This window comes from Leucoraja erinacea, chromosome 7, assembly GCF_028641065.1.
Source record: "Leucoraja erinacea ecotype New England chromosome 7, Leri_hhj_1, whole genome shotgun sequence".
Classification (NCBI taxonomy): Eukaryota; Metazoa; Chordata; class Chondrichthyes; order Rajiformes; family Rajidae; genus Leucoraja; species Leucoraja erinaceus.
In genome coordinates, this window is record NC_073383.1 from 41,910,946 (window position 1) to 41,938,848 (window position 27,903).

Sequence of the window (27,903 nt, forward strand, 5' to 3'; positions counted from 1 at the left end):
TGAAAAATATAAAATTCAGGAGTTATTTGTAACTTCTAGGAAACAAAGCTGTCCTTGCCTCCAGTCCTTGCCTGGAGAACACGAGAAAAGCTGCAGGCCCTGGTGGTATCTCGGGGCGAGTACTCAAGTCCTGTGCTACGCAGCTAGCCCCAGTGCTCACTACATTATTCAACCTCTCCCTGGACAAGTCCGTGGGTCCTGCCTGCTTCAAAAAATCCATCATTGTACCAGTACCAAAAAATGCCTCCCCAGCCTGTCTGAATGACTGCCGTCCGGTGGCCCTTACCTCGGTAGTCATGAAATGCTTTGAGAGGCTGGTGAAGAAACACATCTGCGCCTTCCTCCCTCGGAACATGGACCCGTTGCAGTTCGCATACCGTCCGAACAGATCCACGGACGATGCGGTCTCCCAGGTCTTGCACACCGCTCTCTCCCATCTGGACAGCCAGAAGGGGGGCTAAGTGAGGATGCTGTTCATAGACTACAGTTCAGCCTTCAACACGATAGTCCCCACCAGACTGGCCGGGAAGATAATGGAATTGGGGCTCAACACATCCCTGTGTGCCTGGGTCCTGGACTTTCTCACCGCCAGGCCCCAGGAAGTCAAGATGGGAGGGAATACATCGAAGTCCCTCACCCTGAGCACAGGATCGCCCCAGGGTTGCGTCCTCAGCCCCCTATTGTACTCCCTATACACACATGACTGTGTGGCTAGGTACAGCTCCAACTCAATAATTAAGTTTGCTGATGACACTGTGGTGGTGGGCCTGATCTCAGACAACAATGAGAAGGCCTACTGGGAGGAGGTGGCTGGTATAGCACTCTGGTGCCAGGATAACAGCCTCCTCTTGAACATCAAAAAAACGAAGGAGCTGATCAAGGAATTTAGGAGGGTACATCATCCGAGGACGTACACTCCATTGAGGATAAATGGGGACCCTGTGGATAGGGTGAACTGTTTTAAATATCTGGGAGTCCACATCTCCGAGGATATGACATGGGCATCACATGCCTCAGCACTCGTGAGTAAGGCAAGGCAGCGCCTTTACCACCTCAGGCAATTGAGGAAATTCAGAGTGTCTCTGAGGATCCTCCAGTGCTTCTACGCAGCGGCGGCGGAAAGCATCTTGTCCGGGAACATTACCATCTGGTTTGGGAATTGCTCTGCCAAGGACAAGAAGGCTCTGCAGAGAGTAGTGCGTTCGGCCGAACACACTATGGGAACTACACTTGCCCCCCTGCAGGAACTATACATCAGGAGGTGCAACTCCAGAGCCAACAATATCATGAGAGACCCCTTCCACCCCTGCAACGGACTGTTCCAGCTGCTACGGTCAGGCAAACGCCTCCGTTGCCATGCGGTGAGAACGGAGAGGTTGAGAAGGGGTTTCTTCCCAGAGGCCATTCGGACTGTAAACGCCTATCTCACCAGGGACTAACTCTACTGAACATTTTTCCTTCCATTATTTATTATGTAAAAGAATATGTGTGTTATGATTGTGTTTATAGTTTGTTTGGTTGTTTGTCTTTTGCACAAAAGTCCGCGAGCATTGCCACTTTCATTTCACTGCACATCTCGTATGTGTATGTGACAAATAAACTTGACTCGACTTGACTTGACTTGACTTGACTTGACTTGCCTCCATACACTTCCAGTAAGTGTTAGATGAGCATGGACTGAGACGTGATAATTGACATTCATGCCACACAAGTGCCAGCAATGGGGATTGCTGGTCGGCTCGGTGGGCCAAAGGTCCTGTTTCTGCGCTGTATCTCTAAACTAAACTAAAATAAGAAATAGGAATTAAATAGTTATGCTAATCTTAAAGCGGCTGATGTTCTAATATATCAGTACCAAAATTATTGGGCATTTTGAAACCACCAATGGAGTGGAGGCAATGGAGGGAGGAGTTTGAGCTCTATGGTGAATTGAGCATGGCAGGGAAGGATGAGAAGACAATGAGGAAACTGCTCATGTATCTAGTTGGACCGCAAGGGAGAGAGCTAGACCAAATGCTAGAGACACGGATGCCAGAGGGCAACGTACAAGAAGTTACGCTAGAGCAGGCTCTCGATGCTTTCGAACAGCATTCTCAACCCGTGAGGAACGAGACCATCGACAGGTATAGATTCTTTACAAGGAGCCAAGAAAGAGGGGATACTTTTGATTCGTTTTTAATAGAACTGAAGCTCTTGGCAGCTCATTGCGGTTTCAGAGAGTTGAAAGATTCACTGATACGTGATAGAATAATATGCAGCATAAGAGATGACATGCTGCAGGAGAAACATACTACTCCGAGAAACCTCACTTGCCTCAGTGTGTGAAGGCATGCCAGGCTTCGGTGCTTGCCAAGGCCAGATTTGATGTCCTGTTAAATGACCAACGACAAGATGTCTGTGCAGTGAGACAAGAGATACCAGCTAACCATACAGTGCAAATACTGCGGATACAAACATGAGAGGAGGAAGGAGAAATGTCCGTCATATGGCCGGGAATGTTTCAAATGCCATTTTGCATCACAATGCATGGAAAAGCAGGTGCAACAGAAGAAAGAAAAGAAAGGAAAAAAACCTGTGCATGCAGTGGTGGAAGTGGAGAGTTCCAGTGATGAGTATGATGACAGTCAAGATGATGATGGAATTCACACAATGGAACTGCAACCCGAAGAAGGAAAAGCGGAATGTTGAGGAGACTCAATTCCCAAAGAAAATCTTTGTGACCATGATGCTGAAAGGGAAGGAAGTAAAATTACAGATGGACAGTGGAGCCACATGTAACATCATTCCCAAGATGTATGCAAAGGATGTGAATGAAACCAAGCAAGTATTGTCGATGTACAACAATACGACAGTGGTGCCTCTTGGGAAAGGCAATGTGAGACTAGTGAACCGAAAGAATGGAAGGAAATACAAAGTAGAGTTTGTAGTCCTCGAGGAAGACTGCATTCCAATCCTGGGAAGCAGGGCAGCCCAGCAGATGGGGCTCTTCTCAGTGCGTAAAGTGAACATAATGACATTGAATGGCAGTGAAATGCCTCTGAGAAAGGAAAGACTGATGGCTGAGTATGCTGATGTGTTTGAAGGGTCGGGTAAATTTGAGAGCAAGTACCATTTGCAGGTAGATGACAACATAATGCCGATGATCCATCAACCACAAAGAGTCCCTGCAGCCTTACGGAGTAAGCTGAAAGAGGAGTTAGGCAGACTAACAGAAGCTGAAATAATTGCCCCAGTAGAGACCCACATTCCATCGGTATCCAGCCTTGTGTGTGGAAAAGCCCAATGGAAAGTTGAGAGTGTGTTTAGACCCGAGGGATCTGAACAAGGGGCTGAAAAGAAGTCATTACCCAATGACGACGATTGAAGATGTTCTCACAGACCTGAATGACGCCAAGGTCTTTAGCACATTTGATGCAAAGAATGGGTTTTGGCATGTACTCCAGTTGAGCCAGTACTCAGATACTATGATCCAACCAAGGAGCTGACAGTACAGGCCAGCGCGTCAGAAACTGGACTTGGTGCGACGCTGATGCAGGAGGGCCATCCAGTTGCCTATGCCAGCAGGGCCCTGACGGATGCGGAGACCAGATATGCACAAATAGAAAAAGAATTGTTGGCAGTGGTGTTTGGTCTAGAGAGGTTCCACGTGTATATGTATGGAAGGCCAGTAAATGTGCAGTCAGACTGTAAATAAGCAAAATATAAATTTCAAGTCCATCTTTAATCAGTACCCATATTATAACAGTACAGCAGGTCGTTGGTTGTTAGTACATCGTGACCGGTTCCAAGACTGACAAATGTAGGAAGTGGGTGTTAGTATGAATCATACAGTAGGATGGGGTTAGTGATGCTATTTTACTATGATTGGCTTTCATGCATATACCAATCTACATCCTTCCCCGTAAAGAGTGAATATGGTTAAACATACATGTCGCAGGAATTCAAACATACTGTATCTGCCAGGCGGTCTACTAATACGGCCCGAACGCGTAAGGACCAAGCCCTCTCCCCCTTCGCCAGAAAGATTAAAAGGAGGTGGTGAACCCGGAGGTGAGAAAGCAGCAGGGGACACCCGTGGTGACCGACAGGGGGAGCATGTGGGAGAGATAGTTTTGTGGTTAGTCATAGCCACCGGTCGTGGTAGGGTTATGGACATGCTGGAACTGGTGGTGGATGCGGCAGCAGGCGGCTGGAACAGTAGAGGTGGAGCAAAAGGATCAGCTGGTGGCGGATATGGTTCTTTCACAGCCAGCAAGTATTGGCAGCTCCGACAGTACAGGGAGCCATCAATGTCAACAAGGTAAGATTGTGGTTCTTCAGCCAGGCCAACAACGTAACCCAAACGGGAATGCCCACAGAAGTTTGCAAACGAACGAATTGGCCCGGTAATAGTGGTTTAAGTGGTTTGCAGGACTCGTCATGCGATCGTTTCTGTATGTCATGTTTCCCCTGGATGTGCTTCTGGATCGTAGCTGGCTTCAGCACCTGTGGCACCAGCTTCTGTTGGGCAATCGGAATCGAGGTCTCGTTGTCCTGGACATGTGTCGCTGGGCCAGCGAGGCCAGGATCCCGTCTCTAGCAATGTTCCTGAGGTTTAAGGGGTCGAGATACACATCTGACTTGGCTAGGTGGATGCATTCCATTAGCTGTTTACCGCTTCTGACAGCTCATTCTGCGAGCCCGTTATTTTGTGGGTATTCAGGGCTGCTCGTGACGTGGTGGAAATTCCATCGGCTGGCAAAGTGTTTGAAGGCATGACCGGTAAACTGTCTTCTGTTGTCGGTCTGCAAACGGACGGGTGTGCCGAATGTGGAGAAGTGTTTCTGTAGCTTTTGAATGACCATCTCTGATGTGATAGAAGGCAGTAAATCGAGTTTGAACCAGTTAGAATAGGAGTCAACCAGGACTAGAGCAGTGCTGGTGGAGGCTGTTGCAATAAGGGTTGTCTCTGTTGGTGCGGTACCAGGCTGTTGCAAATGGGGAAAGAGGCTGTCCTGTCCCGTATGTACTTGACCATGTTGGGCCAGTAAAACATGTTCTGCACGTGGGCCAGCATGGCATCGGTGCCTGGGTGGCCGCTGTGTGCCTCTTTGTAGTATTCGCAACGTAGAGATAAGGGGATCACGACTTTGTTGCCCTTAACTATGACACCGTCCTGTATTACCAGTTCACAGACTAAGAAGACCAGCTGGTGTGCTGGATTGCCTGTCTGGCCAGCCTCTTTTGATTATGGATGAGAGAAGCTGGAGGGTGGCGTCAGCGGCTGTGTGTTCGATTAAGCGGCGCAATTGTTTTGTGGGAACAAAGTCAATGCTGAGAACCGTAAACTCGTCCCGTTCGTAGGGGTGTCATTCGTTGGATGCCCGTGGGGCGCGAGAGAGAGTGTCAGCAAGGAGCATGTCTTTACCCTCCTTGTAAACAATTTTAAAGTCAAATCGCTGTAGTTGCATCATCATGCGCTGCAGACGTGCAGATGTTGCGTTGTATAGGCTTGTCTCATGAGGATGGTCACTAGGGGTTGGTGGTCTGTCTCGACCGTGAAAACATTTCCAAAGATAAAGTTCTTGAATTTGGAATAAGCAAAGACCACAGCTTGCAGCTCCTTCTCGATTTGCGCATAGCGCTGTTCAGTGTCGGTCATGGTGCGGGAGGCAAAGGAGACAGGGCGTAAAGTTCCATCGGCAGAGGTTTGAAGGCAGGCTGCGCCATGTCCGAATCGTGAGGCATTGCAGGTAACTGTCACAGGGCGCTTCAGGTCGAAAAATGTCAAGGTGGGGGCACTGGTCAGCTTCGAGTTTTGGTGTTGCTGGAACCAGGACCAGGCAGTATCATTTCGAGTCAGTTGTCTCAGAGGCGAACTCAGTTCACTGAGGTCAGGTATGAATTTTCCCAGATAGTTCACCATACCCAGGGATCGCTGCAGGCTGAGCACATCGGTGGGGGCTGGCATCTCTGTGATGGCAGCAGTTTTCTTCGGATCCAGCCTGACACCATCAGGAGTGAACACATGTCCAACATAGATGACCTCTGGAACCCTGAACGTGCACTTGTTAGGGTTGAATTTCAGGTTGATCTGACGTGCCCGGTCCATGATAAGCTTTAGGTTGTTGTCATGCTCTGCTGTGTCTTTGCCATAAACCAAGATATTGTCTACGATGATGGCACACGGGAGGCCCTGGAACAGTAGTTCACTGGCCGAGCTTATGCCGAATGGCATTCTTAGAAACTTGAATCTGCCAAATGGAGTGGCAAAAGTGGCGATGTTGTTGCAGCAGGCCCAGCATTCCGGAGCTTCAACTATGACGATCCCAGGTAAGGCATCACCCGCTCTGCGGTGAATCCAGCGCTGCGCCGCCGCTGCTGGAGCTCTGGTCCGGGTCCCCGGGAGGAAAGGCCGCTCCAAACCAGATGGTAGGCCACGAGAGGGGGGCGAGGACGCGACTCAGAGAATAGTCACGTCCTCACCAGGAAATGGCTGTGAAATGGTTTCTCCCTTACCCTACCTCCCTCCCCCACATAGAAAAGCTAAATAAACATACTTTTAAAACTAACTATGTTTGTTTACCTCACTGACTATTTCTAACCCCCCCTCAAAATTCCTTTGACAGGTTGAATAGAAATGCCCCCGATCTCATTGTTTTATTAATTGAACACGTAGATGAACATCCTCAAGGAGTGTAATCAGATGGAAACCAATTTAGATGCGATGTTTAAGAGCTTGTTTAAAGAAGGGGCATATTTTAAAGGAGTGACAGAGATACTTGCAGGGGAATGTGTGAGGAGGTTATTATTGTCTTTAGTTTGAGCTTGAACCAGGACATCTGAAGATTCAAAGGTTAATATAGTAATTGTGCTGATACTGACTCCAACTAACCACGTAATGAATATCATCCATTCCGGAGGTTTTATTTTTCTGATGCCATTTAAACTTCACTTGGATTTCAATCACTTCAATGTAAAAGTAATTGGGAATGGGGAGCATTGGAACAAACATTTGCCCTGAAAATATTGGGGGTGAAATTGACTTCAGGACAGTTTGTTAGGAAAATGAAGAATGTATTGGACTGTATTTTGTTTAAATGCATTAGTGCCACCTGTTGGAAGTTCTGGTATAGCAGCCTTAAGTGTCATTTCCTATTAGACAGGAAGTTGTCATATACAAGGAAGTGCAGCTCAGAAAGGGTAACCTCATGGTGTTTAGACAGTGTAATTCACCGGTGTTTACTCTGCTGCCATCCTTCCTCACAGAGTTTGTTAGACGCATTGTCTGTAAGTAATTATGTTTATTGACATCATCTTTATATGTTATGAATGTTATTGAGCAGGATTGTGATTATTAACAAAGGTTTAAGAATGTTTCATGTGTCCTGGCTGGTTTCTCGCATACTAGCACTGTGTTTGGTGGTGGCATCCTCGTTTGTGTTCCTATAATAAACGTACAACGTAACTAAACCCTATGTTGTTTCTTTTTGTGCTTATATGTTACAGTTTCACAGTTGAATACAGTAAAGCATCAAACAACAGCTCGTCTCTACTCGTCTTTCTTGGATCAATTGTTTAGCTTGCTGGATAGCTGGATAAGGATATTCAGCGAGTCCAGTATAGTGAAAAGACAGCAACACAACAAGCTGTGCTACAAGCTGGCTCACATCATCACATTGTCCATCCACTCCATGGCAACAGGCAACCAAGACAACGCTTCACAGAATGAAGTCAAGTCTCTCGGCGTTCGTTCTTATCGCTCTTCAGCCAGTTCCCGTTTCAGCATGGCCACCCTTAGGGCTCGGGCTAAAGCCAATGCAACTGAAACCAGAGCAGCATTCGCTCAGAGAGAGATAGAGATGAAGGTCGATGCTGCTCGGCTTCAGGCGACCTTAGAGGCCTTGCAGCAAGAGAAAGAGATGAAAGAAGCCATTGCAGAGGCCGACACCATCGAAGCAGGTTTATTAGCAGAACAAGGGTCACGTAATAGATCACCAAGCCCTGTTCACCCTCAAAACCAACACGAGCATACTCTGGACTACGTCATAGAGCAAGCCAGCATAAAGTCAAGCCAACATATCACCAATCATGATATTGAGATTGAAAGCATACTATTTGGTTCATTGCCGCTCACCCATCAGACCAAGTCTAATCTGGCCAGTACATTTCATAGGAGTCACAATCCCAGTAATGTCCAAGGAAGCATGGAGCCTAAATTGGAGGATAGAAAGCCAACTGCAACCTTTCTGCACAGTGGCTTTATCGACTCTCCTCGAGCCAACAATGATATTAATCCCACCACCATAGACCTCGCCAGATACCTTCTGCGCAGCCATATTGTTACAATGGGATTAACAGCCTTTAATGACAAGCCCAAGAATTACCGGGCTTGGAAATCTTCCTTCCAAAGCACCATAGCAGGCCTGTGCCGTTCACCCGGAGAAGAGTCTTTTGATAAAATGGCTTGGAAAAGAATCCTCGGAGCAGGCAACAAGAATTAAGGCTGTCAACATCAGATGTCCATCAGCAGGTTTGATGATGGTTTGGCAGAGGCTTGAAGAAACCTATGGTTCACCTGAGTCTATTGAGCATGCCCTCTTTACCAAGCTTGACAATTTTCCTAGGATCACCATCAAAGAGCCATACAAGCTATGCGAGCTCGGGGACCTTCTGTCAGAAATCAAAGCGGCAAAGTTAGATGGGTATCTATCTGGTTTGTCTTACCATGACACCTCCAGGGGAGTTGCACCGATTTTTGAGAAGCTTCCTTATAACATCCAGGAAAAGTGGACCACCTTTGGAGCTAATTACAAACTCCAGCATAACGTCCCTTTTCCCCCATTTAGAGTATTTGCCCGACTTTATCTGCTTGGAGGCAAAAACCAGAACTGACCCCAGCTTCAATCTCTGCTTCTCTCATCCAGCAATGGTCAAAAGAGAAAAATAGAGAGACATGGTAAAACTCTCATCTCCGTCCACAGGACACAAGCATCTCCAACAACTTCTGAGACACAGAAATCCCGTGACCCAGCCAAGCTGTGTCCCATTCATGCTAAGATTCATCCATTAAAGAAGTGCAGAGCCTTCAGAGAAGAGCCTGCAAGGCCGCAAACACTTCCTTAAGGAACATTCCATTTGTTTCCGCTGCTGTTCCTCCACAAGTCATTTCGCCAAGAACTGTAAAACAGAAGTGAAATGTACTGAGTGCGACAGTGATAGACACCTCTCTGCTCTATATTCTGGCCCAGCCCCTTTGAAGTCCAAGCCATCTCCTCCCACATCTGAGCATGGCGGGGAGGAAGATGTAGCGGTAAACCAGGAGATCACCTCCAGATGCACAGAGATGTGCAGTGAAGTGGTCAGAGCGAGAGCATGTGCTAAGATATCTCATCTCAGTTTATCCAGAAGGACGTCGTCAAGAGGCACGCAGGATGTACGCCATCTTAGATGAACAGAGCAACCGCTCTCTCACAAAATCTGAGTTCTTCAATATCTTTGAGATCAAAGGAAATCTTCAGCGATTTACACTGCGGACATGTGCTGGGCTCAAGCAGATTGCAAGTAGGAGAGCTTGCGGTTACATGGTGGAGTCTGTGAATGAGAAGATATTGCTCCCTCTTCCTCCGCTCCTAGAATGCAATCAAGTACCTAACAACCGTGCCGAGATCCCCACTCCTAATGCTGCGCGTCACCACAGCCATCTCAGACGCATTGCCAATGAGATTCCTCCACTGGATCCAAAGGCCGAAATACTGCTCCTATTGGGAAGAGATATTCTGCAGGTGCATAAAGTGAGGAAGAAAATTAATGGTCCTAACAATGCTCCATTCACCCAGAAGCTGGATCTGGGATGGGTAGTTGTCAATGATTCATGTCTTGGTGGAGCACATAGACCTACCCAAGTGAGCACCTACAAGACCTGCATTCTAGGAAGCGGTCGACCTACTTACCTCCCACCATGCACATGCCATGCTACAGTGAAGGAGAAGTTCACCTACTCACCTCTTTGTGAGGATGATCCAGAGTTGATGTCCATGGCCGGTCTACAGGGGACCACATGTGGACAGAACCTGGGGCAGTCAGTCTTCCGTCGTACTGCTAGTGATAACGATTTAGCACCATTATTTGATGACCTGAGGTTTCTCCACATTATGGATGACCAGTGTTACCAAGATAACTCAAATAGCTAGGTCGCACCTCTGCCGTTTCAGTCACCCAGGCAGCGTTTGCCCAATAATCTAGAGTACGCTAACAACAGACTTGCCTCTCTCCATCAGACTTTGGACAAACGACTACAGATGAAGACACACTATGTGGAGTTCATGGACAAAATGCTCAGCAGTCAGCATGCAGGGGTAGCCCCACCACTCAGAGTTGATCTCATCTCTCATTGTGTGTTGGTATCTTCTCTCATTCGGAGTCTACCATCCCAGAAAGCAAGACAAATTTGTGTGGTGTTTGACTACAGCACACCGTTTGAGGGTGTTTCGTTGAATTACCTGCTGCTCAAAGGGCCTGATCTCAACAACACCTTACTAGCTTTCCTTGCTCCGGTCACCATACAAGGCAAGCTGTTACTCAGGGAGCTCTCCAAGCAGGCTGTTGATTGGGATTCTTCTCTCCCCCAAGATATGGAGGCAGAGTGGATCAAGTAGAGGGACACGCTCCAGGATGAATTAGAGGGACTCGCTCCAGGATCAAGAGAAGCTACAGATTCTACGCCCCTACACCACATTCTCAAATTTGAGTATGCCACAAAAGGAGCTTAGTGTGTTCTCAGACGCATCAGTCAAGGCCATTGCCGCAGTTGCCTATCTGAGGGTCACCACCGAAGATGGAAAACTGGAGGTGGGCTTCATCTTTGGGAAAGCAAAGCTGGCAACCCAGCCAGAGCTCACATTTCCAAAAGAGTCGAGAAATACTTCCAGGATCAGAAGTGTACATGGGTATTCAATCCTCCCCATTCCTCCCACATGGTTGGTGCGTGGGAGGGGATGATTCGGTGTCGCCCGTCGTATCATCAACTACATGCTCCTCCAGATGGAGCAGCCCGCCTCACACATGAGGTCTTAACAACATTTATGGCAGAGGTCACAGCTGTGATTAATGCAAGTCCCCGCATCCCTATTTCTTCGGACTCAGAATCACCTTTCATTCTGACTCCAGCTACACTCTTGACTCAGAAGATAGGCATTCCCCTTCCTGCTCCTGGTGACTTTGGGAAAGGAATTCTTCTCAAAGAAGAGTGGAAGCGTGTTCAGAGCCTAGCGGAAACCTTTTGGAGCAGGTGGCCTCAGGAGTATCTTGTTACTCTGCAAAGCCGATGCAAGTGGTTGGACATAAGGCAAAATCTTAAAGAAAGAGAACATTGTCCTCCTGAAGGACAAATAGGCCAGAAGAAATGAGTGGCCCATGGCAATCATCTCAAAGACTTTTCCGAGTCAGGATGGGAAGGTTCAGAGAGTGGAAGTAAGAATCTTCAAGGATGGAAGCCAGAAGCTCGACATCCACCCAATCACTGAAGTGGTCCTCCTGTCTCTCGAGGACTCTGGGGATTAAATGGGAGATTTGCGTGGGGTCTGGGAGACCCCAGGCAGGGAGTGTACTGGACTGTATTTTGTTTAAATGCATTAGTGCCACCTGCTGGTAGTTCTGGTATAGCAGCCTTAAGTGTCATTTCCTATTAGACAGGAAGTTGTCATAAACAAGCAAGTGCAGCTCAGAAAGGGTAAACCGCATGGTGTTTAGACAGTGTAATTCACTGGTGTTTAATCTGCTTTCACCCTTCCTCACAGAGTTTGTTAGACGGAATGTCTGTAAGTAATTATGTTTATTGACATCATATTTATATGTTATGAATGTTATTGAGCAGGATTGTGATTATTAACAAAGGTTTAAGAATGTTTCATGTACTCTGGCTGGTTTTTCGCATACCAAACTGTGTTTGGTGGTGGCATCCTCGTTTGTGTTCCTATACGTATAACGTAACTAAACCCTATGTTGTTTCTTTTTGTACTGATATGTTACAGTTTCACAGTTGAATACAGTAAAGCATCAAACGACAGCTCGTCTATACTGGTCTTTATTGGATCAATTGTTTAGCTTGCTGGATAGCTGGATAGGGACATTCAGCAAGTCCAGTAACATGTGGTGTTCAATATAAGCAGGGTAATAAATCACTCTCTCATGATCCAGGCAACCAGTGTGTAAGTGTGTTATTCATTCTGCCATCCGGAATGTAACAAAATTGGCGATGAGGATGGGTTAGAGTTTGTGAACTCATCCTTTAAATACAGTGTAGGACTTATACATGCAGTATTGTTCAACATTTTAAACAGTAAATAAGGAGAGGTGTTGCAGTTGTTTGCGAACTGGAAACGATAGGCCGCAGATCCTTGTACGTATGGGACTGTAGTTTAAAACAGCAGCTTTACAAATCGTCAAGAGTTTGTCAGGCTATCTCTATGTTGTGTCTACGTGGCAAGATGCTGTCCTTGGGATTGTATACGATTTTAGACTGAGTTTTTTTTTTTGTCGAGTTCCTCAAGCTGTATAGCCTTTGTACAGCTAAGTTTTAGGTGAATTGCTACACCAGAACAGACAGGAAATCAGGGTTTCTTAACAGACTTTAAAAAAAAAGAGAACAACACGATGGCGGCATCCACGGGCTACATCGGAAACCTTGGCACTTTCAACAAGAGTAGAGAGCCGTTCAGCTCCTATACGGAGAGAGCGAACTTGTTTTTCACGGCAAACAACATAATGGAGATTAATGGTGGAGGAGAGGTAGCGACTGAAACAAATAAGGCCATTTGCAAATGCATCAAAACGATTCTGCTCACGCAGTTCGGTCCTGAAGTGTACGGCACACTCGTGAATCTCCTTGCGCCCATAAAGGCAAAAGACGTGCCATTCAATTACATTATGAAGAAGTTCGATGAGCACCAACCCAAAGCCTCTGGAAATTGCAGAAAGCTATAAATTCGGCACCAGAAATCAGAAGCAGAATGAGACAATCAATGAGTACCTTGTTGCCTTGAAAAACTTAACTTTGTACTGTAAATTTGGAACCACAGATTTGTTTGTGGTATATTGGATGAACTAATTCGGCCCAAACTCATGAACACTCCAGATCTTTCATTCTAGAAAGCAAGCAAGATTGCTACCACAATGGAGATGGCATCAAAGAATACTCGCGAGTATCGTCCACCACAGACTGCAGTGGCCGTTTACAGTCATAAGGCAGTGCCAATGGTCAAACCAAGAGGCACAAAAGTGGGGAGCCGAGTTCAGCCAGTTGTTATCGTTGCAACGGTAATCACTCATCCCAATTTTGTTAATTCAAAATGGCCAAGTGCTATAACTGCCAGAAGAAATGCCATATCGCCTCAGCAAGTCAGGCCAAGCTTAAAACAGAAATCCAACAACCTGCGGGAAACGAGTGACAACACCAGAAAGGAGTTCACAACTTGGAGATGAACCCAGATGGAAATGAACTTGGGTTGTACAACATTCATACAACCAACATCGATAAGCCTACAACCAGCCAAGGCAAGGACTTTCGAATTAAACTATTGATTAATGAACAGTTAATCGATATGTGTCTTGATATGGCAGCAGATTGTTCGGTCATGAGCAAAGACCTGTAGGAAACAAAATTCCCACAGATATCATTGTTTGAGAGTAATGTCAAGCTGAGAACCTACTCGGGCGAAATTTGGTGACATGCGGACAAATGAACTGTAAAGTTCAGCATAATGGTCAGTCAGTAACACTGCCCATCGTAGTGACCAGCTACAGAAATAAACCAACCCTCCTCGGAAAGGATTGGCCGAGTAGAATAGAGTTAGACTGGAAGAACATTTTCAGCGTCGATTTGTCCAAATCACTTCTTGAAAACGTCATAAGCAAACATGCAGAAATTTTTGCTAACAGTTCCACAGAAATAACACGTTCGACTTAAGCAAGATGTGAAACCTGTGTATTATCAACCAAGACCTGTACCATATGCACTAAAGCAACAAGTGGAGGAAGAATTTGACAGGTTAGAACGGAATGGAGTACTCGTGAAGACAGTCCAGATTAACTGGGCAACGCCAATTGTGGCAGTACCCAAGGTCGACAAAACTGTTCGACTATGCAGTGACCACAAAGTCACAATCAACCAAGCCGTTGATGATGAACAATATCGGTTACCAACCTCACAAGATCTGCACACAAAACCTAGAGGAGCAAGAATCGTCACTAAACAGGATTTGTTTACGAGAGGTCACATAGAAACATAGAAACATAGAAAATAGGTGCAGGAGTAGGCCATTCGGCCCTTCGAGCCTGCACTGCCATTCAATATAATCATGGCTGATCATCCAACTCAGTATCCCGTACCTGCCTTCTCTCCATACCCCCCTGATCCCTTTAGCTACAAGGGCCACATCTAACTCCCTCTTAAATATAGTCAATGAACTGGCCTCAACGACCTTCTGTGGCAGAGAGTTCCAGAGATCCACCACTCTCTGTGTGAAAAATGTTTTTCTCATCTCGGTCCTAAAGGATTTCCCCTTTATCCTTAAACTGCACCTCTTGTCCTGGACTTCCCCTACATCGGGAACAATCTGTCAGAGCTACGATCATTCCTTGGGATGGTGCAGTTCTATGCACGATTCCTTCCAGATTTAGCAACAGTGCTAAAGCCACTACATCATCTGCTACAAAAAGATGTGAAATGGATGTGGGGAAAGGAACAGCAACGTGCATATGACATCTGCAAGGAAAGCTTGACAAGTGACAAACTCCTTGTTCACTACGATACGACACGCGAGATGAAACTTGCTTGTGATGCTTCAAGCTATGGTGTAGGTGCAGTGATCTCCCACGTAATGAATGACGGACAGGAAAAGCCTATTGATGTTGCATCTCGCACCCTATCACCGAGTGAGCCCAATTATGCACAGATAGATAATTAAGCACTTAGCATCGTGTTCGGAATCAAGAAATTCCATCAGTTTCTTCTCGGCAGATCATTCACCCTAGTGACTGATCACAAGCCACTACTAGTGATACTTGGTCCCAAGTCAACTATACCTTCCATGGCAGCATCTAAGATGCAGCGCTGGGCAATTTTGGTGTCCCAGTATGACTACAAGGTGGAGTACAGAAGCTCCAAGTGCAACGCAGATGCAGATGCGTTGGCCCGGTTGCCCCATGAGAACTCTGACGTGGGAAGTGAGAACTCAATTTACACACTGCAATTTGCACTTTCTAGTGACTGCAACAAAAATTGCAGCAGAAACAGAGAGAGACGCTGTGCTGAAGTGCGTCTATGAACAGACATTGAACGGATAGACTGAAATCGATAGTGGATTGAACTCAGTTCTGACGCCTTTCCATAATCGATGCCATGAATTATAATGTGACCAGAGATGCATTAAGTGGGGTTACAGAGTGGTTGTAGAGAGAAACAAAATTATGAATGAACTTCATGCCGAACATCCTGGCATAGTAAGCATGAAGACAATTGCCAGATGTTTTGTGTATTGGCCTGGTATTGACAGTGACATTGAGTCACTGATGAGCAAATGTAGTGTCAGCCAAAATTACTGGAGTAAACCACAGCAGACCTTTTCAGAGAGTTCATGTAGATTTTTGTGAAAAGGGTAATGATCACTTACTGGTACTAGTAGATAGTCATTCCAAATGGATTGAGGTTAAGCATATGGGGTCAAGCACTACTACTGAGTGTACCATAGATGAGTTGAGATCAATTTTTGCATGCCATGGTTTACTTGTTTCTGATAACGGGCCTCAGTTTCGTTCAGAACGGTTCAAGGAGTTCATGCAGCGGAATGGTGTAAAACACACACTCCCCCATACCATCCAGCCTCCAACAGGGCGGCGGAAAGGTCTGTTAGAGTTATCAAAGATGCTCTCAAGAAACACGTTTTGCAGGGTTTTGCAGATATCTTAATTGGACATCCACCTTCTTTCTGTATGGATTCTTGTCTATCAGTTCAGTTTCTCCATCTCAGTTACATGATGTCATCATCATCATTACCATTACCCTGTGCAATATACCTGCCGCATTCTTCAATTCAGGAACCCCATGACCCTTTCATTAATTTCATACCGGAAGCACCTGCCCAAATCAGTTGCTAACTATAATACGACTATTAGTAAACTGCCCAGGCCTTCTGATCCCTTTCCGTGGCACATCCCATAGTCCTCAAATCCCTGATCTACTTTCTATTTTAACTTCTTCAATGATCAAGCCTCCACATATTTCAGTTCAAAATGACTGCCCCACCCCTCCAACCCCACTCTTTTCGCTAGGTGCCCTACATTCTTCTCAACTTAAAAACAATATAGATTCCCACCAATCATTGTATCATCTGCAAAGTTCTATATAATACATCCTTTGCCTGTGCCATTAATATAGAATAGAAATAATAGTAGCCCCTACCATAAGTTAACCTACTCCATCATAACCAGTGTTTAAGAGGGAACTGCAGATGCTGGAGATAAGAGGGAACTGCAGAGGGATCTGAACCGTCTGAAGAAGGGTTTCGGCCCGAAACGTTGCCTATTTCCTTCGCTCCATAGATGCTGCTGCACCCGCTGAGTTTCTCCAGCTTTTTTGTGTAACCATCATAACCAGTCCTTAGTTGTGGGGGGGGGGAGTTGAGGATGACTTGGTTTCGCTGCAGTTCTGTGGGTTCTAGGGTTGCTTGTGGATTAACTTTGCTCTAACCAGTAGTATTTTGGAGAAATGACCACTGCACAGCACATATTAATTGACATTGACAGATTGGTCCATAATCAAGAAAGTCCACACCAAGAGAGCACATGCTGCATCTCAAAAACTAAAGCAAAAAAAAAAATCTTGTTTGTAACTATCAAGACAAATGAAGAGGTGCATGGAAACAGGCCATTCGGTATACAGAATCCACGCCTGTTCACTCGTGTCTATGCTATCCCACTTCCTTATCCACTCCTTACAACAAGGGGGTAATTTACTGAGGCCAAACCAACCTACAAACCTGCACATCTTTCGGATGTGGGAGAAAACCAGGCCATGCAGAGAAAACCCACACAGTCACAGGGAGAACGTGCAAGCTCCACATAATACCCTGGGGTTAGAATTGAACCCAGGTCTCTGGCGTTATGAGGCTGCAGCTTTACCAGATGCGCCACCATGCAATCTTAATTTACACTAGCATATTTTTAATGAAATAATGAATTCCTGAACTGATATTTTAACATTTGTATTAGAAGATCATTTTTGATATGAGGGACATATGGAAAATAGGATGAGATTACCGGACTAGGATTTCTTTCATTAATATCATTAAATACTGGCTTTAGAATTGTTAAGTTACAGCAAGTAGCTCATATCACGAACTGGAACTTTCAATGATTTTGTGGAAAATTTAAGGTGATTTTAATGGAATATTGGGCTTAACACTGTGACATTAGTACTCAATAATAATGACATTTCTAAATCTTTATGTAAAGGGAGGATGCTTAAGAAATGTGAAATCACTCATAATTTACATATTCCCAAATAATAGATGAATTGTGCTCATTTTAATAAGAGGGATAAAATTAATATTTCAAGGAACTTAAACTCCATAGAGAAAGCAAGTGATGGTCCCTCAAGTTATGAAACTTAGACTCAGAGGCAAGCATGACTACACGAGAAAAGAGAGGTTAACAAAACAAGAGCAAAATGCACCCACCTTGTGTATTCACTTTTAATTTCCTTGCCAGTAGTGCCTTGGCCTCTCCCTCAAGTTGAGTTGATAGTGCTATAATATTATTATGATCAATTGAAAATGCACCTTGCAGAAGATTATGTATTTTCAAATTCAATACGTGATCACCAGCCACAATCACACGGACACCAGATTTTGCAAAAGTGTCAATCCTAACTCCAATGTCTTGGTAAAGATTGACTATGTCTTTGTAGGAGTCTTCAATTGGTTGATTTTCATCTAGTGCAATATCGTCAAGAATAATAATTATGTCGGCATCCATAAAAGCCTTTCTTAGGCTATTTTGTGCTGATACTTTATGAAGCAGTGGGCAGGCCATATCTTCAACCTCCATTTGCAAGCCATTTAACAATGACATGGAGCCTTCATTGTCCAACAGACTTAAGTTGATTAGCTGGTTCTCACCAAATATCTCTCCACTTATCAAGATCGGAATCAGAATACTGCATGCAGTATGTAATGCTCTGTAAATTTTGAAGCAAATTTATGTTAAGTATGTACAAATGACCCATCGCTATCCATTGATTATTTTCACCTACAAATGTTATTAAGATATCTAGGGGACTCACATGCTATTAACTTATTAGTACAGCTTGAATAGAACCAAATTCATAAGTATAAAATGAAATAACAATTCTGTTTCATATGTACCAAGTTGGTTACCAAGCCTTTGAGAAATAATTCCATAAGCACTGGGTAAAAATAGTTCTTTGTTGTGCTATACATATTTATTACAATTTCTGTTATATACAACTTGCATGTTAGCTCAGTAGTGAAAGATCACAATTTGGTGTAATGCTGAACCAAATATTTCTAAAGATATACCCAAAATGCTGGAGGAACTCAGCGGATTAGGCAACAACTCTGGAGAAATTCGATAGATGACATTTCGTGTCGGGATCCTTCTTCAGACTGATTGTAGTCAGAAGAGTGGGGGAAGAAACTGGAAGAAAAGGAAAAAACAAGACAAATTGGGCTGGCAACAGATGGCTTTTGGCAAGGAGGCTTACTGTTGGCTAGAGATGGTATGATCCCAAAAGTTGCGATCTGCGGAACTAGTTAACTGACTTTTAGTGCAGGAGAGGGGGGGGGGGGTTTGTGAGAGTTAACTAAAATTGGAAAATTCAATGCTCATACCGTTGGTTTGTAAACGGGCAGTGTGGGCCTGGAGAATGATACGGTAGGAGGCTGCGGAGGGGAGATTGCCAGATGTACGAAATCAGAAACATCTAAGAGATAATGGCCTGCTGTTTGTCAAAGGGGAGGTATGAGGAGGTGTCCGAGAGCTGGCGCCTAGCCTCAGTACAGTAGCCATCAGCCCACCAGACAACAATGGCACCTCCTTTGTCAGCAGGTTTAATGACAGTCAGGATTGTTGCAAAATGAGGGCTGTCTCTGTCCAGAGGGGATGAGATTGGAGTGGGTAAGGAGAGTAGAAAAGTCAAGATGGTTGATGTCTCACTATCAATTAGAAATAAAAAGGGTAGAAGGCCAGCAGGGACAATCCAAGAGGAGGAAGAATATTGGAGATGGAGTAAGGTCATCACTGGGCAGTGATGACTCCTTCTCATAGAAAAAGGCCCTGAGGCGAGGACGAAAAAAGAGCTCTGCATCCTGGCAAGCCTGGAACCTGTTGAGGTAGGGACAGAGGGGTATAAAGGTAAGTCTGACCATTCCATATCAGAAAAAGAGGGGACATTAGTTCCACAAAAGAACAAGTGGTTATTTGATTTTAATTAATTTCTGAACTATGATTATTATGGTAAATCCCAAAATACATACTACACAGTGGAACTGCAAGGCAAAGGCCCTGAATATTGTACAAAATGTGCGTGAATCAACAAGCTGTGACAATTGTTGAGGAAGAAGTTCTATGAAGCAAGCTGGAAGAAATAATTGTTTAAGAAGGAACTGCAGATGCTGGAAAATCGAATGTAGACAAAAGTGCTGGAGAAACTCAGCGGGTGTGACAGCATCTATGGAGCGAAGGAAATGGGCAACGTTTCGGGCCGAAACCCTTCTTCAGACTGATGTAGGGTGGGGTGGGGGCGGGCGGGGGGGCAGGAAGAAGAAAGGAAGAGGAGGAGCCAGAGGGTTGGGGGAGAGTTGAGAAGGGGAGGAGATAATAAGGGCTACCGGAAATTGGAGAAGTCAATGTTCATGCCGCTGAGGTGGAAACTGCCCAAGCGGAATATGAGGTGCTGCTCCTCCAATTTCCAGTGGTACTCACTCTGGCCATGGAGGAGGCCCAGGACAGACAGGTCAGATTCAGAATGGAAGGGGGCGTTGAAGTGCTGAGCCCCGGGAGATCAGATTGGTTATTGCGGACCGAGCGGAGGTGTTCGGCGAAACGATCGTGTGTTGGTCTCACCGATGTAGATCAGCTGACATCTAGAACAGCAAATGCAATAGATGAGGTTGGAGGAGGTGCAGGTGAACCTGGAGCGACTGCTTGGGTCCTTGAATGGAGTCAAGGAGGGACAAGTGTAACATCTCTTGCGGTTGCAAGGGAAAGTGCCCAGAGAGGGGGTGGTGCGGGTGGGAAGGGAAGAATTTACCAGGGAGTTATGGAGGGAGCGGTCTTTGCGGAAAGCAGATGGGGGGGGGGGGGGGGAGGGGGGGGGGGGGAAGATGTGGTGAGTGGTGGGGTCATGTTGGAGGTGGCGAAAATAATGACGGAGGACTATTTGTTGTATGTGACGGCTAGTGGGGTGGAAGGTGAGGACTAGGGGGACCTAGCCCTTGTAACAAGTGGGGGGATGGGGAGAGAGAGCAGTGTTACAGGGTATTGAAGAGACCCTGGTGAGAGCCTCATCTATAGTAGGGGAGGGGAACCCCCCCCCCCCCCCCCCCCCCCCCCTTCCTTGATGAATGAGGACATTTCCGATGCCCTGGTGTGGAACACCTCATCCTGGGAGCAGATACGGCATAGGCGGAGGAATTGGGAGTAGGGGATGGAGTCCTTACAGGAAGCAGGGTGGGAAGAATGTGTAGTCTAGATAGCCAGGGGAGTCAGTGGGTTTATAGTGGATGTCGGTCAGAAGTCTATCACCTGCGATGGAGATAGTGAAGTCAAGAAATGGTAGGGAAGTGTCGGAAATGGTCCAGGTGTATTTGAGTGCCGGATGGAAGTTAGTGGTGAAGTGGATGAAGTCAGTGAGTTGTGTGTGGGTGCAGGAGGTAGCTCCATTATAATTGTCGATTTACCGGGATTAGAGGTTGGGGATGGGGCCCTGGTACATCTCAAACAAGGATTGCTCGACATACCCTACAAAGAGGCAGGCATTGCTGGGGCCCATGCACGTACCTATCGCTACGCCTTGTATTTGGAGGAAATGGGAGGAGTCAAACGAAAATTTATTAAGGGTAATAACCTAGGTCGGAGGAGAGTATCTGTGGACGGGGATTGGTAGGTTCTCCGGTCGAGGAAGAACCGGAGGCCTTTGAGACCCCCCTGGTGGGGGATAGAGGTGTAGAGTGACTGGACGTCCATCGTGAAGATGAGGGGATGGGGGCCTAGAGAGCGGAATGCCCAGAGACGATGGAGAGTGTCTGAGGTGTCTTGAACATAGGTTGGGATAACTAGTACAACTATGAGATAAAATACAATCCATCCTTACCCACTAATCCAGATTGACATTGGTTTTATCTGACGTTTTTTTGCTGACAATTCGTCTTGCTCTATTATGCTATTCATGAAGTTCTCCTTTCCAGTTTTGATCTGATGGTCAGTTTGCATATCAGAAACATATCCATAGTAACCCTAAAGTTAAAACAGGTAGGAAAGTGCCGCAATTTGTTTAATCAGGCTTTGTTGTAAGAAAATTGAATCCTGTCTTTTTACCCAGTAGAGTTGTTGTTCCTTCTAACACTATTTATTTTTGCACCATTCTGCTGATTTGCTCTCATCGTATTCATTGTTGAATTTATCATTACCGGGTATATGTTTACTCTATGACAGCGTTTCTCAACCTTTTTACCCTTGCGGAACCCTTGAAATAATTTTCATGTCTCAGGGAACCCTACATAAAAATTACTATATATATCTTTATTACCCAGTAATCCCTTTCTTTCTCTTTCATAAACTTCAAGTTCATAAGGTAAACATAATATATTTTTCTGATAACGCTTAAGCAAAAAATAACACGTTTTTCAAAAGTTTATTGACAATGCCAAAAAAATAACTGAAATCAAACTGCTTGTTCAAAACTGAAGCAAATAGACAAACAGAACTAACTTTGGAGGAGAGAGAGAGACACAGAGACAGAGAGAGAGACTAGAGAGAGACAGAGAGACAGACAGAGAGATAGAGACAGACAGAGAGAGAGAGAGAGAGAGACAGAGACAGAGACAGAGAGAGAGAGAGAGAGAGAGACAGAGAGAGACAGACAGAGAGAGACAGACAGAGAGAGAAACAGACAGAGAGAGACCGGAAACAACACACATAAACTTTTCATAAACCAACAAAAACATACATAAATAAACTTTTGATAAACTAATAAAAATAAACAAACATACTTAATTAAAATAAATTCATATGACATCCCTAAATGATGGGTAAAAATTATTATATAATCCTGCACGCCAGGAAGCACAGACTGGACTGATGGAGACTGTGCATGTGCCTGTACTCGAGTGAGTCACTTGATGATACACAAATCTGTCACGTACAACTCCACTGACCACTAAAGGCCATTTCACACTGGAGCTGTTTAGGTGTCGTTAAATATAAGGTTGCTAAATAGACGTCGCTAAATATGCCGTACGTGTATAATAAAATTACAAATACGAAATTAAACACAAAAATGACTCAAAAATGCATTTCCATATGATTAGCCTATTTATCACTATTTCTCTCAGAATCCCTATCGACCTCTCGCGGAACCCTAGCGATCCAGCGAACCCCGGTTGAGAAAAGCTGCTCTATGAGCTTCATGCAAGCAAGTCATTTCTTGCACCTTGGAGTATATGACAGTATACTAATATGTTAAAATTATAATTTTGCATATTGCCCAATCTGCCCTCCACATCTTTGGTTCATTCCAGTATTTTAATGAAGCCCATGCAAGCTTGAGAAACAGTATCTTATCATCTATCTGGCAATTTGAATCTCTGGGGATAATATTGAATTCAACAATTTCAGATTAGTAGGCCACTTTGAACAAGCCAGTTATAAAGTTTGTGACGATGCAACCTCCGTCAGGGCTGCTCCGATCCCCATCACTGGCAGACAGGCCAGGAGGAGCCAACAACCAGCACCATGAACAGAGCTTGGCTGCCAGAAAACACCGGCATGCTAGACAGCATCTGGGCTGAGATGAAGCCACAGCAAAGGAGCAACAGCTGGGGTCTAATTAGCCAGGATTGGATCAACTCACCTGCACCGAGTCTATCCTACTCCTTAGTAAGGGTGTTCCTGTCAGAAGGAATGAAGAAAATGGAGGACTCTCTACTAACTGTGCCTCATTTTGCAGGCTTGGAGGAAGACTGAGCTGCCAGGACACACCTGAGACTCCCAGTGCCTCCTCACCTACCCACAGAAGATGAGGGACTGTGCCCCCATATCTACAAGGAACTATCCATTGTTTTCTTTTAAATCAGTAAATAAACCTTATGCGAGTTTAGACACTGCCTGTGCCTGTGTAGACTGTGCCTGAACTCCTCTGTTGGCGGATCACCAGTTTCCTGACGGACAGGAAGCAGCACGTGGCTGGGAAAGCACATCTCGGACCTGCAAACGCTCAGCACAGGAGCACTGCAAGGCTGCGTACTCTCTCGTCTCCTCTACTCTCTCTACACCAACGACTGCACCTCCACAGACACCTCTGTCAAGCTTCTCAATTTTGCGGACGACAAAACCCTGATTGGACTGATCCAGGATGGGGAGGAATCTGCCTACAGACAGGAAGTGTCCCACCTGGCCTCCTGGTGCCATTGCAACAACCTGGAGCTCAATGCTCTTAAGACAGTGGAATTGATCGTAGACTTTAGGAGAGCTCCCCCTATCCTCACCCCACTCACCATCAACAACACCACAGTTACATCTGTGGAGTCTTTTAAGTTCCTGGAAACCATAATCTCCAAGGACCTTAAGTGGGGAGCTACCATCGACTCCTCAGTCAAAAAGGCACAACAGAGGATGTACTTCCTATGGCAGCTGAGGAAGCACAATCTGCCACAGGTAATGATGGTCCAATTCTCTACGGCCATCGTAGAGTCTGTTCTCACCTTCTCCATCATGGTAAAGTTTGGCTCAGCCACCAAGCACGACACCTGGAGGCTGCAGCGAATTGTCCGATCAGCAGAGAAGGTTATTGGCTGCAACCTTCCCTCCATTGATGAACTGTACACTGCAAGGGCCAGGAAGCGAGAGGGCAAGATCATCTCTGACCCCTCTCACCCTGGCCACAAACTCTTTGAATCACTTCCTTCTGGAAGGCGACTCCGGACTGTCAAAGCTGCTACAGCCAGACATAAAAACAGTTTTTATCCATGAGTAGAGTACTCAACAGCCAAAATCTGTAGCCTCCCTTTGATCCGGTATTTTGTTGGTTCACATGCTTGATCAATGGTGTTTTATCATAAATGTTTTATTATTATTAATGTTTAGTGTTTTTTGAGTCATTTGTAACTGTCACTATGTCATGTTGTTACTTGTGGGCGGAGCACTAAGGCAAATTCCTTGTATGTGAATACTTGGCCAATAAACTGACTTACTTACTTAAAAGGCTAGAGTAACTCAGCGGGCCAGGCAGCATCTCTGGAGAGAAGGAATGGGTGACGTTTTGGGTCGAGACCCTTCTTCAGACTCATGTGACTTCATGTGAGTTTACCCTACGATAAGTGGTTTGGTGTAGTTGTTGCGGACCTGGTGTCTTACCTGATGCCACACTGGTGGAGAGTGTGGGCATGAATATACTGACTACTCACACGATGAAAGAGCTGATCTGGCACTTGCCAGAGGCCAGCATTGAACCGCTGTTCCAGAGAGTCTCCCTGGAACAACAATGGACCACTCAAGTTGATCAATTACTTTGCTTGAGTAATGGAACCACTGATGCTTTATGTCAGTGAAGGCATGCATCCCAGGATGTGACTGGGAGTGTACATATGGCCCATGGACATCTCACAAAGCTTACAAAGTAAAATTATGTGGAAGCAAATATTGTAAACATTTGAATTGACTGCTGAGAGAGAAGGGTGGGAGTGGGAGAATTGGATGTACACCTTTGCCCTGTATCTTACTGGGGAGGCCCAGCAGGCTTATTTCTTTTGATGCCCCAAGCGCCGGCTACTGACTGACACTGTCAAGGCAAAAGTACTACACCCCCTCAGCCTCTCACATGTAGTTGCAGATTAGCAGTTTCACGAATAGACATGCCAAAGATATTCTGGGCTGAGATGGCCAAATTAAGGAGACTCTCTATAATAAAAATGAACTGCAGATGCTGGTTTATACTAAAGATCAACACAAAATTCTGCTGTAACTCAGTGGGTCAGGCAGCATGTCTGGAGAAAAACCCTTCTTCAGACTAATTATAGGGGGGAGGAACTGGAAGCAAGAAAATAGCACAAAACTCTTCACTTGCTGGCTTCACGGCCACTGACATAAACCTGAGGAAGTAGTGGACCACGCAGTGATGGATCACTATCTAAGAAGCCTGCCGGCTAAGGACTAGCGCATAGTAGCACAAGCCCCTTGGACCTATGAGGAAATCATCGACTACACTGACCGAGCTCAAGCAACACGAGCCATGGCTTGGGGGTCCCAGCATGGCCAGATGCCCTACTCCTCTCTGGAGGAAACCAGGACCCCGGCCCAAACAGCTGGTGGGCAGGACAGAAAGGCACAAGCACACCTCATAGCCCAGGTCACAGGGACCACGCCAAGGGCACCCCCATCCCATGCCCAAAACATGGTTGATGGGCTGCATCACCCATGGGTGCCGGAAGAAAGGCAACCACTCTGAACATGGGGATCAGCTCAACAACAACTACACCAACACACTCATTGTAGGGTAGACTCACATGAAGAAGTTTATGGGGAGGATGCAGGATAATGGGGGTTGGAGGGAGAGATAGATCAGCCATGATTGAATGGCGGAGTACGCTTAATGGGCCGAATGGCCTAATTCTACTCCTATTCTTTATGACCTTATGACCCTCCATACCAATGGGCAGCCACATTACACTCATCTGGCTAAATTAGTTGCCCCAACAAATTGACCCTCTATTAGATTATTTTGAACAAGCAGGGGAGGAAGGGTCATTCAGGATGGATCAGAGCAAGGCGACCGATTAAAGAATTGTTACACTCAATTTCATAGAGTGAACAAAGAGGGGGGGCGATACCCAGACAACGACCTAATGGTTAAAAGTGGCCTCATATGGGGAGGCGAGCCTATTGGATTATTGGTTTACCGCACTCCAAAATAGACACTGTAGTGGAACTGGCTAGCAGGCTAGCACTTATCCATGGGGAGGGCACCTGGGTGACCACCCAGCTCCAGCCCCTCTAGTACTGCCGCCCTCATTGAGATGCCCTTTGAGTGCATTGGAATGAACTTGATAGAGCTGCCTCCTAAATCCTTGACTAACAAAATACCCGGAGGCAATCCCTTTAGAAAGGCTACAAGTAACGCCTTTGATTGAGAACAGGTTCTCTTATTTGGCCTCCCAAAAGAACCTACTTATCGACCAGGGCAACCTTTTCATCTCCCGGATCATGGCCAATGTAAGCTCCTCTGTGCTCGCCACTTACACACCTCAGTTTACCTCCCGCCTCGTGAAGCGATTCAACCTAACACAAGCGCATGCTCCACAAGGTGGTGGCTGAGGATGGGAACAACTTGGATTTGATGATCCAAAAGGTTCTCTTTGCCATCAGGGAGGTTTCCCAGTCTTCCATCGGATTTTCCTTTTTTGAACTTCTATATATGGGCAACACCCCTGGGGACTCTTTGATATCAAACAGAAAGCATATGAGTAACAACCATCACCACATCGCTCGCTGATCAAGCACATTCAGCAAGTGAGGGAACATATCGTTAAGATAACACCGATCGTAAGAAAACACATGGAAGAGGCCCAGCTAACCCAACAGAGGAGCTACAACCAGCCGACCCAGCCCCGTGCATTCCAGTCTGGTGACCGAGTCTTGATACTCCCGAATACTGAGTGCTAGTTTCTGGTCACCTGGCAGGACCCCTACACAATCACAGAGTGGGTAGGGCCGGTGAAGTGCAAAGAACAGCTGCCCGGAAGTAGAAAAGGGTTCAAGTCCATCATGTAAATCTCACATCTACCCCATGCTCTGAGTGGATGTCAGAGAGAGTTTAGGTAAATCACAGTATATTGCCACGTAGAGGGGTGGATCGTCAACTGCTGACCCTGTTACTGATGTTCATATTCCATTCTAAAGTGCGTCATAACAGCAACTTGCATTTATCTACCACTTGTAATATAGCAAACTGTCCCAATATTTTTAGAGGATCATTATCAAATTACAGTTGACACTAACCTACACCGGTAGAAAATATACCAGAAAAACAAATATTTTTAAAAAATTGTAATGTAGAAAGGTTTGCAGCCAATTTTCAGAGAGAAAGCTTCCACAAACAGAAAGGTGATAAAATCCACTCTGGTTATTTTTATGGATAACTAGACCAGGTGCGGACACATTGGGCCTGTCCCCCAAGGCAATATTCCACCACTGACCCATAGCTCCAGCACTCCCTCCCCCTCCTTTCCACCCTCCATCTACTTTCCCCTACACTCAGTCACTCCCTCCCTCCCTCCATAACCCATCTCCCCTCCCGACACCCTCCTCTCCCTACCACCCTCCTCTCCCTACCACCCTCCTCTCCCTCTATCTCCCCCCCTGCCCTCCTCTCCCTCTATCCCCCACTCCTCTCCCTCTATCCCCATTCTCCCGCCTCACCTCCCACACTTTCCCCTCCCTCTCCCCTCCATACCCCCCTCCATCCCTATGCTCCCCCACTTCTCACCTCCTTCCTACCCCACCCCCCACAATGAAAATCACGATGTTTCTTTTAAATGAAACTTTCCCCCTTTCCCACCCTGCCCCCCAATGAAAATCGCGATACTTGTTTTAAATTAAAATTCTCAATGAAAATCATGTTTTTTCTTTACA

General features: G+C 45.8%; 1 protein-coding gene across 1 annotated transcript in view; it reads right to left on the reverse strand.

The window, feature by feature from the left end:
- The window catches only part of LOC129699141 (putative malate dehydrogenase 1B), an 83,287-nt gene that overhangs the window by 30,687 nt on the left and 24,697 nt on the right, over positions 1-27,903 (reverse strand). Inside the window, exons 4-5 of the mRNA XM_055638810.1 lie at positions 21,371-21,513; positions 17,715-18,214 (exon numbers count right to left, since the gene is read on the reverse strand). Of these exons, the coding sequence (XP_055494785.1) occupies positions 17,715-18,214; positions 21,371-21,513 (643 nt within the window). The remainder of the gene's footprint in view (positions 1-17,714; positions 18,215-21,370; positions 21,514-27,903) is intronic.